The sequence below is a fragment of the Salmo salar genome, chromosome 02 (genome assembly GCF_965601325.2).
Source record: "Salmo salar chromosome 02, fSalSal1, whole genome shotgun sequence".
NCBI lineage: Eukaryota > Metazoa > Chordata > Actinopteri > Salmoniformes > Salmonidae > Salmo > Salmo salar.
Window position 1 is genome coordinate 75,721,112 of NC_138292.1, and position 14,564 is coordinate 75,735,675.

The following is a 14,564-nucleotide window of genomic DNA, read 5'->3' on the forward strand; positions in this document are numbered from 1 at the left end:
GTACGTTATGGTGGGCGTGGTAGAAATGATACCGGGCTGACACAGTGAATGGAGTTCTAAGGATAATCGAGAAATCTCCTAAGTAGCCCTCGGACATCGCTAGTCTACACCAAGAGGACTACTGTTTCATACCGCCCATTGACTTCGGAAAATAGCTCATTGTAATCAGTAGGTAAGTCCATGGAAAACACCTAAATTAAACAATCGCCAGTGTTGTTTGATAGGTCCGTATAGTAGTGCAGACGTGATAGAGTTGGCAGAGGTGTTATTGAAACGTAGTTAAAGTAGGCCTAGGCTAGTTTTAGCAGTGGAACCTTAGATTGATAGGCTTCGAATGCTGAAAGCCGTGTTTAGACCGTTTTGGGTTGGTTTTATTTCTTCGTAACAGCACCGCGTTAGAATTGATGCACCTGAAAACAGGTGTAGCAGGCTCGGTCGCATTCCAACAGCTGGGCAGACATTCCTTCTATCGGCGCTTTGAAATGACGTGTGTATGTGGCTGGGTTTCGCTCTGAATTCAAATAATAGTTTAGTTATAATAGTTACTTTGACAGGCGATCCGTACAATGGAATGGTAATTTGCAATTTGAGCTGATTTTAAAATAAAGCACCAATAATCGGTCTAGTCGTAGAGTTTATTAGTTGTTTCATCTTACTTGATAGGCATAATTGTGAACGTGATAATATGAGCGCTAAAATATTCAAATGTATTTCATTATTCCGTATTCAGATTCTAGTCACACGGTGGTTGTTTAGGAATGGTTGTTTGGACAGTAAAGTAAATATGTTGCGTTTCCTGTATGTTGTGCAACCCGTGGTTTCAGTGTAGTGTTGATCATGTACTATTGTTTACCCAGAGTAGATCATTAACTATCTCACAGCTAGGAATGTTCAGACTCTCCAACCCTGGGTTTGTGCTGTTTCATCTCTGACTGGGGATGTCTCCCAAATGATACCCTTATTATTATTTGTAGTGTACTACTGTTCACCTGGGTCCACACCCATTATATACACACTGACCCTTATCTCGTGGACTATGGGCCCCGGTCAATAGTAGTCAAGTGTAAAAGGAATACGGTGCCATTTGGGACTCTGTTGAGAGACACTGTTTCAGACCGTCTCTGGACCCGGTTGAGAGACACTGTTTCAGACCGTCTCTGGACCCGGTTGAGAGACACTGTTTCAGACCGTCTCTGGACCCTGTTGAGAGACACTGTTTCAGACCGTCTCTGGACCCGGTTGAGAGACACTGTTTCAGACCGTCTCTGGACCCTGTTGAGAGACACTGTTTCAGACCGTCTCTGGACCCTGTTGAGAGACACTGTTTCAGACCGTCTCTGGACCCTGTTGAGAGACACTGTTTCAGACCGTCTCTGGACCCTGTTGAGAGACACTGTTTCAGACCGTCTCTGGACCCTGTTGAGAGACACTGTTTCAGACCGTCTCTGGACCCGGTTAAGAGACACTGTTTCAGACCGTCTCTGGACCCTGTTGAGAGACACTGTTTCAGACCGTCTCTGGACCCTGTTGAGAGACACTGTTTCAGACCGTCTCTGGACCCGGTTAAGAGACACTGTTTCAGACCGTCTCTGGACCCGGTTAAGAGACACTGTTTCAGACCGTCTCTGGACCCTGTTAAGAGACACTGTTTCAGACCGTCTCTGGACCCGGTTGAGAGACACTGTTTCAGACCGTCTCTGGACCCGGTTGAGAGACACTGTTTCAGACCGTCTCTGGACCCGGTTAAGAGACACTGTTTCAGACCGTCTCTGGACCCTGTTGAGAGACACTGTTTCAGACCGTCTCTGGACCCTGTTGAGAGACACTGTTTCAGACCGTCTCTGGACCCTGTTAAGAGACACTGTTTCAGACCGTCTCTGGACCCTGTTGAGAGACACTGTTTCAGACCGTCTCTGGACCCGGTTGAGAGACACTGTTTCAGACCGTCTCTGGACCCGGTTAAGAGACACTGTTTCAGACCGTCTCTGGACCCGGTTGAGAGACACTGTTTCAGACCGTCTCTGGACCCGGTTAAGAGACACTGTTTCAGACCGTCTCTGGACCCTGTTGAGAGACACTGTTTCAGACCGTCTCTGGACCCTGTTGAGAGACACTGTTTCAGACCGTCTCTGGACCCGGTTGAGAGACACTGTTTCAGACCGTCTCTGGACCCGGTTAAGAGACACTGTTTCAGACCGTCTCTGGACCCGGTTGAGAGACACTGTTTCAGACCGTCTCTGGACCCGGTTAAGAGACACTGTTTCAGACCGTCTCTGGACCCTGTTGAGAGACACTGTTTCAGACCGTCTCTGGACCCGGTTAAGAGACACTGTTTCAGACTGTTTCTTGACCCGTTTGACATTGCAGCCGACTGTCGAGACTGACCGATCTACAAATCACCTTGGATCGTGGTCCCGTGTGGCTCAGTTGGTAGAGCATGGTGTTTGCAACGCCAGGGTTGCAGTACGGGGAATATTTTTTTTTTTTATGAAATGTATGCATTCACTACTGTAAGTCGCTCTGGATAAGAGCGTCTGTTAAATGACTAAAATGGAATGTAAATGTAATCACAAATAACTACTCAATATTATTTGTAGATCAGTCAGTCAGTCAGAATTTACCCATGATACACTGCCATTGTTTCTATGCCGATGTGTTCCATAGACTTGGACAGACAGCTAAACTGCCTCAAAGGGGCTGAATTCACTCATATGGCCTGGCTCATTGATGCTCTCCAACACTCTGTCTCTCTAGAGACAGGCACCCCTCACTGTCAGTCTGGCTGCTGTGTCCCCATTGGTCCAGATGTGAGAGCAGAGACCAGCAGTGTCACTTCTAACCCTCAGGTGAGTGAGACATCCGTCTACCTATTGTCTGTGTTTCTGTCTGCCTGTGTACCTGCTTCTCTCTCTCATCCCCTCCTCTCTCTCCGACTCAGGGCCCGTCGTCATGAAAATGGTGTTGTCGTTACCAAGGCCGTCGTGGGGGTTGTGGTCTGTGTTAGTCCCAGGTCTGGCCCTATTGCTGTGTCTGGCCCTGGCCCTGATGGGCTGTGTGATCAGGAAGAAGAGAAGGACGGAGGGAATGTATCGGCCCAGTGCGGAGGAGAGCAAACAGACAAGACCACGGGGGGCTGAGAGACCAGGCCTGCCCCTGCCCAAGGAGGAGAGACTCATCTGATACGCGCACTCTAGCCTGGACGCTGCACACACACACACATAAACTCTCTCTTTTCCTCCCTCTCTCTGTCACTACCATTGCCTCACTCTCCTCTACCCTGTACATGAAGCCAGAATGGGTTATTGGTAACAATGTTTTGTATGTATTGTGTAAAGGTATCTGTATATGAAATGTCTTGTTAAATATGGCAGAACATGCCTGGTGGATGTTCCATGTTCTCTCCAGTTTCTCCAACTGTGTTGATGTTGTCATCCGTGTGTCAACAGGTGAATGCCCTGTCAGGGGAGTGTTGTTTACCTGTCGGTGGACTAGTTGTTGACATGTTTACCTGTAGGTGGACTAGTTGTTGACATGTTTACCTGTCGGTGGACTAGTTGTTGACATGTTTACCTGTCGGTGGACTAGTTGTTGACATGTTTACCTGTCGGTGGACTAGTTGTTGACATGTTTACCTGTCGGTGGACCAGTTGTTGACATGTTTACCTGTCGGTGGACTAGTTGTTGACATGTTTACCTGTCGGTGGACTAGTTGTTGACATGTTTACCTGTCGGTGGACTAGTTGTTGACATGTTTACCTGTCGGTGGACTAGTTGTTGATTAGGTCAGTCATACAGAGAAAAGGGAATTTAAAAGTTCCTCTATATGCAAACGTCTTTCTTTATTATGCCAGTTATACTGTTACATGTATACAAACCAGGATTTAAGTTTATCCCTTGTATAAAACATTAGTGTGTGTGTTTTTATATCTTGAAAATGACGAGGATGGTGAGTAAGACACTATGAATGATTTCTAATGCACTTCTGATGATATTATCCATGTGAAAAAAATAAAACTCCTCTCAAAAAGTATAAAACTTCCATTTATTCAGTGCATTTAATATCATCCAGGAGAAAAATATTTGATTTAGTAAAAAAAAAAAAAAAGATCTTCAAGTGTGTATTCAGTGCATTGAGTTAATGTATTTATGTTCCACAAGCCCCACCTGCTGGTCATCTAAGGACAATACAGCCAGCGACATCAGTCAGAGGGATCGGACAGAACTGGATCCTGGATGTCATGTAACATGATCACGGGTGTATTCAGCAGTGGTGTAAAGTACTACCTAAGTCGTTTTTTTTGGTATCCCCACATTACTTTATTATTTTTGACAACTTTACTTCACTATATTCTTTAAGAAAATAATGTACTTTTTACTCCATACATTTTCCCTGTCACCCAAATGTACTTGTTACATTTTGACAGGAAAATGGTCCAATTCACACACTTATCAAGAGGACGTCCCTGGTCATCCCTACTACCTGGTCTTGCGGACTCACTAAACATAAATGCTTAGTTCGTAAATGATGTCTGAGTGTTCCCCTGGCAATCTGAAAAAAAAAGAATATGGTGCTGTCTGGTTTGCTTAATATAAGGAATTTGAAATGATTTTTACTTTTGATGCTTAACTACATTTTATCAATTGCATTTACTTTTAATACTTAAGTATATTTAAAACCAAATACTTTTAGACTTTTACTCATGTAGTATTTTACTGGGTGAGTTTTACTTGAGTCATTTTCTATTAAAGTATCTTTACTTTTACTCAAGTATGACAATTGGGTACTTTTTCCACAACTGATATTCAATAGTCGCACAATGTAGCAAAATGTTTAGCGTTGTATCAAAACGTTTTGCAACAGTAACAGTTTAAACCAAACGGAAAGTATTTTCCAATGAAAATGAGTTTCTATTGCAAAAATTCAGAAAGGTCCCTCCCCGTTCGGTTCCGTTTGCTTCCAAGCGAATGCACCCTGGGAAAAACTTTTGGCCTTATGCATTACATCATAGACCTGTATAAGAATGTTACAGAATGTTCAGATCGAAATCGGAATTACTGTCTGCCGGTTAGAATATGGGATTGTGTCAATTCTATTCATTCTATTTCTACTTGCAACATTCAGAGCGCTTCATGTTCCTGAGTTTCACTTCCCATCCCAATTTCTTCTCTGACTCATCAAGTCCCTCAGTCTTTGAAAACTGCAAAACCATTGGCTGAGCTATGCGCCACTCAAACAGTCCTGCACCAATCATCAAGCCTCAAATCTCTTCTTCAGCTCAGACACCTTGATAGGGGGCGGGTCTTCCTGCGCTGTGGTGTTCCCCCCTGGTTCTGATTGGTTATTTATAGGCGTAGTCAGGACAGGTGTGGCTATGACAGGTCCAGCTCTGTCATTATTTGAGACCTGGATGTTGTTGGGTTCCTGAGGGCAGCTCTTCTGTATAGTGTCCCAGGTCCGAGGTGTGTTGCTGGGCTTACTGGGTTTAGGCGAGCCCCTGGTCTGGGCCTTCCCATGGAGGGTTTGCACGGAGGCCGGTGACTGGAACAGTGCTACAGCAGATGGAACACTGGGAGAAAGGGGCGTGGGTCCCACCTCTATTTCCTCCCCCTTTTCTTCTCTTTCTTGCTGACCCAGGGGTTGTTTAGAAGCAGGGGTTGCTGTGCCATTCTCAGGCCCAGGAAAAGCAGTGGTTTTGGGGGTGAGTCTGTCCCCTTCTCCCTGGTTGTCCTCCACTGCCCCGGCTCCGGCCCTAGACTCAGTACCCGGCCTTGGGCCTCTGTTCCTGGGTAACTCTCCTGGTGTCTTGGGGCCTCTCTCCTGCCCCTGCCCCTGCCCCTGGTTCTCCTCTCCTTGTTGCTGGTCTTTACCTCTGTAATTCTGCATCTTCTCTCTCTCTTTCTCTCCCTCCACTTCTTTCCCCTTCCCATTCTCACCCATACATTCAGACTGAATCTCTGGCTCCATAGTGATGTCTTCATCCCTCTTCCTCTCCTCCATCCGTTGTTCATCCTGCCCTCCTTGCCTCAGAACATTCCATCTCTCCATCCCCACCTCTTTCCTCTCTTTAAGCTCCTCTGCCTCCACCAACCCCTTTTCCATCCCCTCCTCTCTCCTTCCCTCCTCTCTCCACTTCTCCTCTCGCCTTCCCTCCTCTCTCCTTCCCTCCTCTCTCCTTCCCTCCTCTCTCCACTCCTCCTCTCTCCTCCCACCCTCTCTTCTTCCTTGAGGTGTTTCTGATGCTTCCTCTGACAACGCCTGTCCCTCTCCTAGCCAATCAGAATCATCTGTCTGTTCTGGCCCCTCCCCCATGTAATGTAGCCCCTCCTCCTGGTTCCAGCTGTGCAGACTGCCACTCCCACCAATGGACACGCCTAGACTCTCCTGACTGGGAGTGGCCAGGCCCCTCTGTTGACACACACAATGAGGAGATGAGGTCTGTGTCTGGGATGTTTCCGTGTGTGTGTGTCCTGTCATGTGCTGTCCTCACCTGTCTGATGTAGTCAGTAGTATCAGGTCCAAACAGGTCTAGACTTCGTGTCCCGTAGAGCAGGCCGCGGTCATGGGAGCTCCGGGCACTCAGCGTGTCAAAGATCTCCCCCAGGAGGTCCATCTCTTCTGGGTCACACATACCCGAGTCTCCCCCCTCCTCCTCCTGGAGCTCTGGGTCTGCCACGGGGCCTGAGACAGCACTGATACACACATATGGATGAACATTTTGGTTCCATCACTCTCTGTCTCTGACTCACTCTGTGTCTCTGACTCACTCACCCTCTCTCTTTTTCTCACTCACTCACTCACTCACTCACTCACTCACTCACTCACTCACTCACTCACTCACTCACTCACTCACTCACTCACTCACTCACTCACTCACTCACCACCCTCTCTCTTCCTGTCTCTCATTCATACTTTTCACTCTCACTCTCCCGCCCTCTCTCTCTCTCTCTCGCTCTCACCTGTCCTGCCAGTCTTCTTCCCAGGTGTCTCTGTTCTCTTGTGTGTTCTCGTCGTCAAGGAGACAGCCTTGTTTGTTAACTGGACGACGGGGACGAGACTGACATAGCGCGACAGAACAAGACATAGGCATGACATAATGCGACACAGCAATACATAGCAAAATCATCACAATAGAAGAGGTTAAGTTTATGATTGGTGGGTTGAATAATCCAATCCTAGATATATGGTGATGATTAACTTCTACCTCCAGTGATTGGTTACAGTGTCCCCCGACCCACCCCTGTCTCAGTCTCCAGTATCTATGCTGCAACAGTCTATGTGCAGGGGGGGGGGGGGGGGGGGGCTAGGGTCAATCTGTTAAATCTGGTGTAATTCTCCTATCTTATCTGGTGTCCTGTGTGAATTTAATTATGCTCCCTCTAATTCTCTCTCTGTCCCTCTCTCCCTTCCCTCCAGGAGGACCTGAGCCCTAGGATCATGCCTCAGGACTACCTGGCATGATGTCTACTGGCTGTCCCCAGTCCACCTTGTCGTGCTGCTGCTCCAGTTTCAACTGTTCTGCCTGCGGCTAGGAAACTCTAACCTGTTACCATACCTGCTGTCTCGACCTCTGAATGCTCGGCTATAAAAAGCCAAATGACATTTACTCCTGAGGTGCTGACCTGTTGCACCCTCTACAACCACTGTGATTATTATTTGACCCTGCTGGCCATCTATGAACGTTTGAAGATCTTGAAGAACATTCTGGCCTTAAAAGGCCATGTTCTGTTATAATCTCCACCCGGCACACCCAGAAGAGGACTGGCCACCCCTCAGAGCCTGGTTCCTCTCTAGGTTTCTTCCTAGGTTATGCCTTTCTAGGGAGTTTTTCCTAGCTACCGTACTTCTACATCTGCATAGCTTGCTGTTTGAGGTTTTAGGCTGGGTTTCTGTACAGCACTTTGTGACATCTGCTGATGTAAAAAGAGCTTTATAAATCCATTTGATTGATATTAGAGGCAGGTCTTACCTTCCCAAAGTGTTGTGTGATTGGTAAACGGCTCTGAAGGCAATCTGATTGTTTGCGGCGGTGTGTGTGTGTTCCGGACACGGAGTTGCCTCTCTTAAGGGAGAGAATCTCAACGTGCTCCTGCACATATATAGAGAAAGGATGAACACACACACACACACACACACACACACACACACACACACACACACACACACACACACACACACACACACACACACACACACACACACACACACACTACAAAACAACAACAACACATACCTTGGGTGATAGAAAGTTCCTCAAGCCACGTTTGGCCTGAAAGAAAAGACAGAAAATAATTAGTAGGAAACCATATTTCACTAAGGGAGCACACACACACACACACACACACACACACACACACACACACACACACACACACACACACACACACACACACACACACACACAGACACACACACACACACACACACACACACACACACACACACACACACACACACACACACACACACACACACACACACAAAGACACACACACAGACTACGCACTTACCGACTTGTACATGTGAGTCTTAGACTTGACGTTAAGGATGAGAGCTCCTCCCCCTTTCTACCAACAGAGCAAAATAATCAGACAGACCAATCAGAACACTTGAGACATTATTTAACCAATAGCAAGTAAGTGTAAGAGATGTGTGTTGTGTAAATTACAGAACACTGTAAGTTCTTACCTTCAGGTTACCCACCAGTTGATGATAGGCTTTGGTGCTTCCTGAGAGAGAAAGAGAGAGAGAGAGAGTTATTCATTTTTCAGCAGTCTTATGGCTTGGGGTTAGAAGCTGTTAAGGAGCCTTTTGGTCCTAGACTTGGTGCTCTGGTACCGTTTGCTGTGCAGTAGCAGAGAGAACAGTCTATGACTTGGGTGACTGGAGTCTTTGACAATTTTCTGGGCCTTCGGTACTGAGTCAATGTGTGGGGGGTGCAGGTTAGTCGAGGTAATTTGTAAAGTTACTATGCATAGCCTTCCTCTGACACCGCCTAGTATAGAGGTCCTGGATGTCAGGAAGCTTGGCCCCAGTGATGTACTGGGCCGTACACACTACCCTCTGTAGCGCCTTACGGTCAGATGCCGAGCAGTTGCCATACCAGGTGGTGATGCAACCGGTCAGGATGCTCTCGATGGTGCAGTGTTTTTGACGATCTGGGGACCCATGCCAAATCTTTTCAGTCTCCTGAGAGGGGAAAAGGTGTTGTCATGCCCTCTTCACCACTGTCTTGGTATGTTTGGACCATGATAATTCGTTGGTGATGTGGACACCAAGGAACTCTAAACTCTCGACCCGCTCCACTTCAACCCCGTCGATGTTAATGGTGGCCTATTCGGCCCTCCCTTTCCTATAGTCCATGATCAGCTCCTTTATCTTGCTCACATTGAGGGAGAGGTTGTTGTCCTGGCACCACACTGCCAGGTCTCTGAACTCCTCCCTATAGGCTGTCTCGTCATTGTCGGTGAGCAGGCCTACAACTGTTGTGTTGTGAGCAAACTTAATGATGGTGTTGGAGTCATGCTTGGCCACGCAGTCGTGGGTGAACAGGGAGTACAGGAGGGGACTAAGCACGCACACTTGAGGGTCCCCCGTGTTGAGGATCAGCGTGGCAGATGTGTTGTTGCCTACCCTTACCTCCCTGGGGGCGGCCCGTCAAAAAGTCCTGGATCCAGTTGCAGAGGGAGGTGTTTAGTCCCAGGGTATTTAGCTTAGTGATGAGCTTTGAGGGTACTATGGTGTTGAACGCTGAGCTGTAGTCAATGAATAGCATTCTCACATAAGTGTTGAGTGCGATTGAGATTGTGTCATCTGTGGATCTGTTGGGGCGGTATGCGAATTGGAGTGGGTCTAGGGTTTCTGGCATGATGGTGTTGATGTGACCCATGACCAGCCTTTCAAAAAAACTTAATGGCAACCGACGTGAGCGCTGCGGCGGGTAATCATTTAGGCAGGTTACCTTAGTGTTCTTGGGCACAGGGACTATGGTGGTCTATTTGTGACATGTAGGTATTACAGACTCGGTCAGGGAGAGGTTGAACATATCAGTGAAGACACTTGCCCGTTAGTCCGCGCATGCATTGAGTACACATCCTGGTAACCCATCTGGACCCGCGGCTTTGTGAATGTTGACCTGTTTAAAGGTCTTGCTCACATCGACTATGGAGGGCGTGATCACACAGTCGTCAGCTGGTGCTCTCATGCATGTTCTAGTGTTGCTTGCCTCAAAGCGAGCATAAAAGGCATTTTGCTCGTCTGATAGGCTCGCGTCACTGGGCAGCTCGCAGCTGGGTTTCCCTTTGTAGTCCGTAAAAATGTTCAAGCCCTGCCACATCCGACGACCGTCAGAGCCGGTGTAGTAGGATTAAATTTTAGTCCTGTATTGACGCTTTGCCTGTCTGAGGGTATAGCAGGATTTCTTATAAGCGTCCGGATTAGTGTCCCGCTCCTTGAAAGCGGCAGCTCTAGCCTTTAGCTCGGTGTGGATGTTGCCTGTAATCCATGACTTTTGGTTGGGATATGTACATATGGTCCCTGTGGGGACGATGTCCTCGATGCACTTATTGATGAAGCCGATGGCTGAGGTGGCAAACTCCTCAATGCCATTGGATGAATCCAGGAACATATTCCGGTCTGTAATAGCAAAACAGTTCTGTAGCGTAGCATCCACGTCATCTGACCACTTCCATATTGACCGAGTCACTGGTACTTCCTGCTTAGTTTTTGCTTATAAGCAGGAATCAGGAGGATAGAGTTCTGGTCAGATTTGCCAAATGGAGGGCGAGGGAGAGCTTTGTATGTGTCTCTGTGTGTGAAGTAAAGGTGGTCTAGAGTTTAATTAATTTATTTTATTTTAATCCTCTGGTTGCACTTGTGACATGCTGGTAGAAACGAGGTTAAACAGATTTAAGTTTGCCTGCATTAAAGTCCCAGGCCACTAGGAGCTTCACTTCTGGATGAGCATTTTCTTGTTTGCTTATGGCCTTATTTAGCTTGTTGAGTGTGGTCTTAGTGCCAGCATCAGTTTGTTGTGGTAATTAGACAGCTATGAAAAATATAGATGAAAACTAGATTGTTTGGCCAGCATCGGTTTGTGAGGACTTAAACACAGACAGACAGACAGACAGACAGACAGACAGACAGACAGACAGACAGACAGACAGACAGACAGACAGACAGACAGACAGACAGACAGACAGACAGACAGACAGACAGACAGACAGACAGACAGACAGACAGACAGACAGACAAGACAGACACCTGCTTCTGCTGTTCCACACTGTAGCATCTCTTGTTCAAACAGGTCGTCTGGCTCTATCCCTCTGTTCAGCAGCTCCAGACGTCCATCAATAAACTGAAAAGCAAAAACCCAGTCAATGAACTGCTTCGTTAGTATATCATAGTGACTCCTATTCAACCCCGAGAAGACCGTTCTACTGAATATCACTATGTTTCTAATAATAAACTTAGAACTGTTTTTTCCTGTAATCCTGACAAAGACATAACGGTTGAATTGTTGTGACAATGAACACCTGAGGAAGTGGAGCTATATTGAAGAATGTGGATTATTGCAGAATGTGGATTATTGAAGAATGTGGATTATTGCAGAATGTGGATTATTTTATTTTGCTGATGGTCAGACATCCAGACTACAAATGACCTTTTGATGTTTGTATGTTGACCTGTTTTTCTTGTTTGTTTTACACCTCCATACCACGAGGACATTTGATATCCACATGTGTGTGTGCTGCTTGTTGTCATGTTTGTTTTGTTATGGTATCCCCAGAACAGCAGAGGGCAGCATCCTGTCTTGAGATGAACTCACCTGTTGGAAGAGCTGCAGGAGGAGGAGGGCACTCATACTGATATACACACACCACACACACACACACCACACCACACACACAGGTACCTGTTTGAAGAGCTGCAGGAGGAGGAGGGCACTCATACTGATATACACACACCACACACACACACACACACACACACACACCACACCACATCACACCACACCACACACACAGGTACCTGTTGGAAGAGCTGCAGGAGGAGGAGGGCACTCATACTGATATACACACACCACACACACACACACACCACACCACACCACACACACAGGTACCTGTTTGAAGAGCTGCAGATGGACAGCACTCTGTAGGAACTGTCTCATACTGGAAGACCTGTGGTCCAGGAAAACCTCCTCACAGAACATGACCTGACCATTCTACAGAGGGAGGGAGGGGATGGAGAGGGAGGAGGCAGAGAGAGATGGAGAAGAGAAGACACTTTATTGAAACAGGTGTCTTTATATACAGTATTATAGAGTATTCTACAGTATTATTGCATACAGAGTAAAAAGCATCTGCACATTATTATATTTTAATGTTATGTATTCCAACTTCGTTCCCAGAGTATTCCAGATTATTATTGTTCTAACCGTGTTCCCAGAGTATTACCATTCTAACCACGTACCCAGACAATTTCAAAGTATTATCGTTCAAACCATGTACCCAGACTATTTCAGAGTATTATCGTTCTAATTGCGTTTCCAGAGTATTACCGTTCTAACCGTGTACCCAGACTATTCCAGAGTATTATTGTTCTAACCGTGTACCCAGACTATTTCAGAGTATTATCGTTCTAACTGCGTTTCCAGAGTATTATCGTTCTAACCGTGTACCCAAACTATTTCAGAGTATTATCGTTCTAACTGCGTTTCCAGAGTATTATTGTTCTAACTGCGTTTCCAGAGTATTATTGTTCTAACTGTGCTCCCAGAGTATTCCAGAGTATTATTGTTCTAGCTGTGTTCCCAGAGTATTCCAGAGTATTATTGTTCTAACTGTGTTCCCAGAGTATTACCGTTCTAACCGTGTACCCAGACTATTTCAGAGTATTATCGTTCTAACTGTGTTGCCAGACTATTCCAGAGTATTTTTGTTCTAAACGTGGTGGCAGAGCATTCCAGAGTATTATTGTTCTAACTGTGTTTCCAGAGCATTCCAGAGTATTATTGTTCTAACTGTGTTTCCAGAGTATTATCGTTCAAACTGTGTTCCCAGAGAATTCCAGAGTATTATTGTTCTGTGTCCCCAGAGCATTCCAGAGTATTATCGTTCAAACCGTGTTCCCAGAGAATTCCAGAGTGTTATTGTTCTGTGTCCCCAGAGCATTCCAGAGTATTATTGTTCTAACCGCGTTCCCGGAGTATTCCAGAGTATTACCGTTCTAACTGAGTTCCCAAAGTATTCCAGAGTATTATCGTTCAAACCGTGTTCCCAGAGTGTTCCAGACTATTATTGTTCTAACTGAGTTCCCAGAGTATTCCACAGTATTATTGTTCTAACCATTTTCCCAGAGTATTCCACAGTATTATTGTTCTAACTGTGTTCCCAGAGCATTCCAGAGTATTATTGTTCTAACCGTGTTCCCGGAGTATTCCAGAGTATTATCGCTCAAACCATGTTCCCAGAGCATTCCAGAGTATTATTGTTCTGTGTTCCCAGAGCATTCCAGAGTATTATTGTTCTAACCGTGTTCCCGGAGTATTCCAGAGTATTATCGCTCAAACCATGTTCCCAGAGCATTCCAGAGTATTATTGTTCTGTGTTCCCAGAGCATTCCAGAGTATTATTGTTCTAACCTTGTTTCCAGTATATTATTGTTCTAACCGTGTTCCCAGAGTATTCCAGAGTATTATTGTTCTAACCGTGTTTCCCTTCAGAGCGTCTCCATATCCTCCAAACAGCAGAGCCTGAGCCCTGAGGAAGGCCTTGGCCACGCCCACACCTGCTGACGCTGCCTGACGTTTCAGAGACAACTTCAGACCTGATACCTGGTACACACACACACACACGTTGTTACACACACACACACACACACACAAGTCCACTTGCAAGTTACCCACACACACATCTAAACTTACTTACTTGCTCAAATGCACGGATGCGTGAAAGCAGGCATGCAAACACACACACACACACACACACACACACACACACACACACACACACACACACACACACACACACACACACACACACACACACACACACACACACACACACACACACACATTCGCATTACCACATCTGATGGTATCTTCTTCAGGTCATCGAAGGGAGACTCTATAGTGTTGGTGTCTACATTCAGAATCACCACGTCCTCTAACCCCCGGCTTCTCACTCTCTGGATCAATACATCAATACATCAACACATCAATCAACACATCAATACATCAATCCATCAATACATCAATACATCAATACATCAATACATCAATACATCAATACATCAATACATCAACACATCAATACGTCAATACATCAATACATCAACACATCAATACATCAACACAGCAATACATCAATACATCAACACATCAATACATCAATACATCAATACATCAACACAGCAATACATCAATACATCAATACATCAACACATCAATACATCAATACATCAACACATCAATACATCAATACATCAATACATCAACACATCAATACATCAATACATCAACACATCAATACATCAATACATCAACACGTCAATACATCAACAC

The 14,564-nt window shown here is 45.9% G+C and overlaps 1 protein-coding gene and 1 long non-coding RNA gene across 3 annotated transcripts in view; one reads left to right on the forward strand and one right to left on the reverse strand.

Annotated features, from left to right (window-relative positions):
- LOC106592151 (uncharacterized) lies at nt 1-4,035 on the forward strand. The gene is made up of 3 exons (XR_001325581.3): nt 1-172; nt 2,755-2,846; nt 2,939-4,035. It is a non-coding gene; the product is annotated as an uncharacterized LOC106592151 (long non-coding RNA).
- LOC106592158 (DENN domain-containing protein 1B) overlaps nt 4,021-14,564 on the reverse strand; it is a 23,997-nt gene continuing 13,453 nt past the window's right edge. For both annotated transcript variants that reach the window (XM_045709753.2, XM_045709752.2), the window contains 11 exons: nt 14,087-14,188; nt 13,710-13,835; nt 12,123-12,224; nt 11,261-11,354; nt 8,687-8,727; nt 8,509-8,565; nt 8,232-8,267; nt 7,968-8,087; nt 6,958-7,055; nt 6,489-6,690; nt 4,021-6,406 (listed from right to left, as the gene is read on the reverse strand). In XM_045709753.2, coding sequence (XP_045565709.1) covers nt 5,252-6,406; nt 6,489-6,690; nt 6,958-7,055; nt 7,968-8,087; nt 8,232-8,267; nt 8,509-8,565; nt 8,687-8,727; nt 11,261-11,354; nt 12,123-12,224; nt 13,710-13,835; nt 14,087-14,188 — 2,133 coding nt within the window. In that variant the 3' untranslated portion in view covers nt 4,021-5,251. The remainder of the gene's footprint in view (nt 6,407-6,488; nt 6,691-6,957; nt 7,056-7,967; nt 8,088-8,231; nt 8,268-8,508; nt 8,566-8,686; nt 8,728-11,260; nt 11,355-12,122; nt 12,225-13,709; nt 13,836-14,086; nt 14,189-14,564) is intronic.